Consider the following 4,641-nt stretch of genomic DNA (forward strand, 5'->3'; position numbering starts at 1 on the left):
GTTTCCTAGATTAACACCTTATCGAGCCATATGGTCAAGTTGCACACTAGCTGCTCCTCATGTGGGCCGCTATCACAAAATGTGCACTCTAAGAGCACATATGGGGATAGACTTACAACTTGGGGCTGATCATTGATTATATCTAACAAAACCCTCACTCACATTTGACTTCCTAGAAACAAGTAGGAGGAAAAAGAGATGAAAGACATACCAAATGAATGAAAAATGTTGTTTGGAAAACTGGATGCTTTATATTTGCTTCATAATGTGCCAAAGAATTCCTCCATAAATGAGGCTTTTTTGCAACACTGTTTCCCGACTTGGGAAAGACATGGAGACTCGTGTTTCACACATAATATCACATAGCTTGCACCAAAGTACAAAACCATCTCCAAAAAATCTTCATTTATATATGCTAGACCCATTCATTTTGTCTACATTCACACCTTTGTTTTCAAAAACTCAGCTCAACACTATTGTGTCGTGATGTCAGATGGGGTGGGTGTCTATCAACCGTTGCTCCCATACACTCAACCTCCAATTTTCTTAGATGGGAAACAAGGCATTGGAGCATATGTGAGGATTCACCATATTAAAAGCTACATACTCATTTTCCTTTTTCTTTAGCAAGAGTCACATGGATCAATAAATTTGGAGCAAATGAAGGCTTGATCAAAGAAAGGGTAAAGGAATGGCTTTCATATAATGGGCAATCTTAATCAAGGGGTTAAGAGAGGAAGTTCTTATATGAGCATACATAAAGTAACATGATTTCAAGAAAGGAATGTGCATACAAAAAGTTCACCAAAGACATAAAAACTACTGCTTTACTGCAGTGACGTACCTTGTCAACTAAACAACAGATTTCTGCCTTACCAACACACTAAACTAGAACAGTCTGCAATAAGAAACTCCAATTGAATGTACTGATTGGTCATAAATTAATCTAATAGCTTCCTCATTCAAATATAAAATGTGGACATATCCTTCTTACATAAACATTACTCAAAACTTAATTCCATGTAAAGAGAAGAAATAAATCTGCCATCTCCTTGTTGAAATACAAGCATACTGCCACCAGAAATAGAGACAGAATGGTAAGTGATTGAAAGAATGACTAGAGATTAACCTAGTTTCTTCGACATAGCCAATCAATCATCAACATATGCTGATTTTTGAACTGGGTTGAAAAGCAATGTAACAATATCTGCTTTCACCTTTCAACGAAGAATGTTATTGAAGAACAGAATCTATTTCAAAAACTAAGAGTCCACACAATTTCTTATTCCCTTGACTGTCCTGCCCGGGAGGACAGAATGATGCCCACAATCAACCCATAGAGGGCCAAAGCTTCCGCAAAGATAAGAATAAGTATCATGCCAACAAAAAGCTTGGGTTGCTGTGCATTTGCCCTATACCAGGACACAAAAGGATTAATGAGCTTATTAAACAGTCAAAAGACAGAATGAACCATGAAATATCATAATCAAACATAGTTAGAAACCTGAAATAAACAAGGCAGATTCAGATTTAAAGATCATTAAGGAAAGTATGTTTACGATAATAAACAATGTTGTTAAAAGATCATAATGAAGGTAATATCATAATATCATAATAGAAGGTAAAGTACCTGACTCCAGCATCACCAACAATACCAATAGCCATACCAGCAGATAAGCCAGCTAAACCACAAGCCAGACCCGATGATAGATGTGCATAACCATCAAAAAGGTAATAGGCAGTACTTTTTGGATTGATTCCTGTGCTTATAATGACAGCAATGATTAAACCATATATGCCTAAGACACCAGCCATGACCACTGGCACGATCGACTTCATCACAAGCTCTGGCCGCATTACACCCATCGATGCTACCCCAACCCCACTTTTTGCAGTTCCATATGCCGCACCCATACCTATGTATGTTGTATCATTTGCATTAAAAGAATGTAACATTTGCATTAAAAGAAGTTACCATATCAAATATAAAGGTCTCCTAGAAATTTCAGCAAAAAGATTAGACAGCTTGTATTGAAACTGAAATAAGTAATAAAAGTTAGATAGAAATTTCAGCAAAAAGAATACATCATTTGTAAAAAGATCGAAACAATCGCATATAAAAAAGAGATAACAAATGGTACACAATTTGGAGTAATCTTAGTATTATTAATGGGGTGTAGACCTCCAAATGATTAAATTATCCTACTCAAAAAGATGTCCCAAGGAGAAATTTAAGGTTTATGTTAGCATATAATGGTAACATCTTTCGCAAAACTAAACAACATGTGGGATGCTTATGATCAGGAGATAACAAGATAAAAGAGTACGTTTTAACCCCATAAATTCTGAGTCTGATTCGGGATGAAAGATAATTATCAATAGAAGTCAATTTGAGAAGGAGAATGAAGCATTGTCTCATCAAGTATTTCTATAGCATCCATGTCAATATTGGGGCACTCAGCAGTGAATCAAGATTCAAAACGAAGATAAAATTTGGAAGGCTTATACTAACTCTGGGCCTACACACTAAGGCACACATTTTAACACAAAATTTTCAGATCATATAATTAATGATTCTCAAAAGTTGTTGCATCATCTAAAACAAAAATAAGGTCTAAGAATCTCCATGAATACCAGGGCTTATATCTGAGTCATATTGATTAAGGATCAAATCGCATGAGCGATCTATTTTTCTTCGCAATGGCAAACTCATGAATACTTTGGAATATAAGAAACATACACCCAAGATCAAGTAGCAAGTCTTGTATTATGTTTTGCGCTTTGCAGAGATAAAACAGCTAAAAAACCAAAATAGATTTACGTATTCTGAGATCGGAGGTGAAGCCAAGGGCAGATCTAACGAGATCTTACACCAAATAAGAAGTGGAAAGCGAGAACAAATTCGCAAGAAGACGAGTGGGAATGAAACGTGCTTACATGAGAAAACGAGGGCTGCTGCTGCTCCAAGGAAGCCAAAGAAGGGAGCGGTGGTGTCGCCATTGAATTCGGTGGTAGACATGTCTCTCCTCCTCCACAAGAAGACGACGACGAAGAAGAAGAAGAAGCCGACGATGACGAAGACAAAGACGGAGAGCGATAGATTTAGAAATATGTAGCAGAACTCAACAAAAATGTGGTGTGTATTTATGTATGTATGTTCACCACACATACGTGTGTACTTGCGTATATACATATGTACAGTATGTATTATTATGTATATATGTACGTACGTACGTATGTAGGTATGTGTATGTATGTATGTATTTGTGTGTGTGTGTTTACGTGAATAATGTGTGTATGTGTGTGGTGTAGTTTTGTTTGGGAGTGGCGAACACGGCACACCGAAGATTAAGAGTGTGAAGAATTTGCTATCTCTTTAAGGCACTTCATTTGATGCTGCCATCTCTTTTTATCAAAGATCAAGTGTGTGAAGAATCCAGTACCTCTCTAAGGTAGATCCAATACGATGCATTGATCCCAACTAAATCGAAGTTTAGGGAATCAAGTTCTGATCATGACATTAAGGTTTCTTCTTATGGTCTCATGACATCAAGTTGCACATCTATTTCCTGTTATTTTTCATTCGTGTATGTATGTACATATATAGTAATTGCAGTGTCATGAACCACTCTTGGGACATTTAATGGATGGTTGTTTCACTTTTTCCTTCTTGTTATTATTCTTGTGTCTAATATATATTCTAGAGCCTTGACCATAAATTATACTTTATGGTTGGATCTAAGAATTAAAGTTTCATACTTTTTACGTCACTATTACATTCTTTTCATACACTTAGTGCATGCACAAGTGTGGACACATAACAAGTGGAATTTGTTAACCATCATCGCATCTGCCTTTTAAAGGGGCATGATATCAATTGTGAGAGATTCAACACCTCGCTAAACATTCTGGTATAAAAACAAAATGGCAATGTCAATGCATTGATCTCATTTATGAACCAAGTTGTTTCGTAGGAAAAATGTGAATATCACAAAGCCTTTGTTTTATCAAAATAAAAATGCCAATGCTAGTGCCAATGGCATAAAGGCTTTATAATATGTATATGCATACATATACATAGACCAAAAATCTTGAGTGCACAATCTCAAACTAGAATTTAGAGAGTTGTACACTAAAGGGAAATGTTTGGAAATATGTTCAAATGTTCCGCATATTTCAAAAGGAGTGAAGTACACGAATGTTTCATTCTCCATTCAATTAGACAAGAAGAAAACCACCTCATATGAACACAAAATAACTTAATCCCATGAGCTTATATGGTAGATTGTCAAAACACGAAATCAATTATTGCATTCTTTCACAAATCTAAGTCCCTAATCAATAATTAAGGTTTGCATTAATTCTTAGTTAATGAATGTTCCTACACTCAAATAAACCACCATTATTATCATGAATTGCTCTTATAATTATGCATTCCAATACCCCAACACCCCTCTCTTAAGTTTTTTCAATAAATTCACCAACCCTATAATGTTTCATTCTTGGTATGCTTATTGTACTCCAAACCCCTCAACACTTTCTGCTTAATATAATTTATGACTTTGTAATTCCCTTTATCCTTAAGGGTTGTCTCAATCCCTAGCATTAAAAATAATCCTCCCTTCTTTACATTCTTAATTA

General features: G+C 35.6%; 1 protein-coding gene across 1 annotated transcript; it reads right to left on the reverse strand.

Moving 5' to 3' along the window:
- Positions 1–937: 937 nt before the first annotated feature.
- On the reverse strand, positions 938–3,105 carry LOC147856060 (V-type proton ATPase 16 kDa proteolipid subunit). Its single transcript, XM_087329562.1, has 3 exons — positions 2,938–3,105; positions 1,631–1,916; positions 938–1,412 (listed from the first exon to the last, which is right to left on the reverse strand). The coding sequence occupies exons 1-3, from the start codon at positions 3,017–3,019 to the stop codon at positions 1,283–1,285; spliced, it is 498 nt and encodes a 165-aa protein (XP_087185688.1). The 5' UTR covers positions 3,020–3,105; the 3' UTR covers positions 938–1,282.
- Between the last annotated feature and the right edge of the window lie 1,536 nt (positions 3,106–4,641).

This window comes from Azolla caroliniana, unplaced genomic scaffold (assembly GCF_043228905.1).
Source record: "Azolla caroliniana isolate FFs.n. ecotype wild unplaced genomic scaffold, voAzoCaro1.0.p SCAF_13, whole genome shotgun sequence".
Lineage (NCBI taxonomy): Eukaryota > Viridiplantae > Streptophyta > Polypodiopsida > Salviniales > Salviniaceae > Azolla > Azolla caroliniana.

Excerpts from the sequence above, each read along its gene's own strand:
- LOC147856060 (XM_087329562.1), bottom strand. The coding sequence starts at position 3,019 with ATGTCTACCACCGAATTCAATGGCGACACCACCGCTCCCTTCTTTGGC. Across the intron at positions 1,917-2,937 it reads AGCAGCCCTCGTTTTCTCAT|GTATGGGTGCGGCATATGGA; the intron begins GTAAGCACGTTT and ends CAACATACATAG. Across the intron at positions 1,413-1,630 it reads GTTGGTGATGCTGGAGTCAG|GGCAAATGCACAGCAACCCA; the intron begins GTACTTTACCTT and ends GTCCTGGTATAG.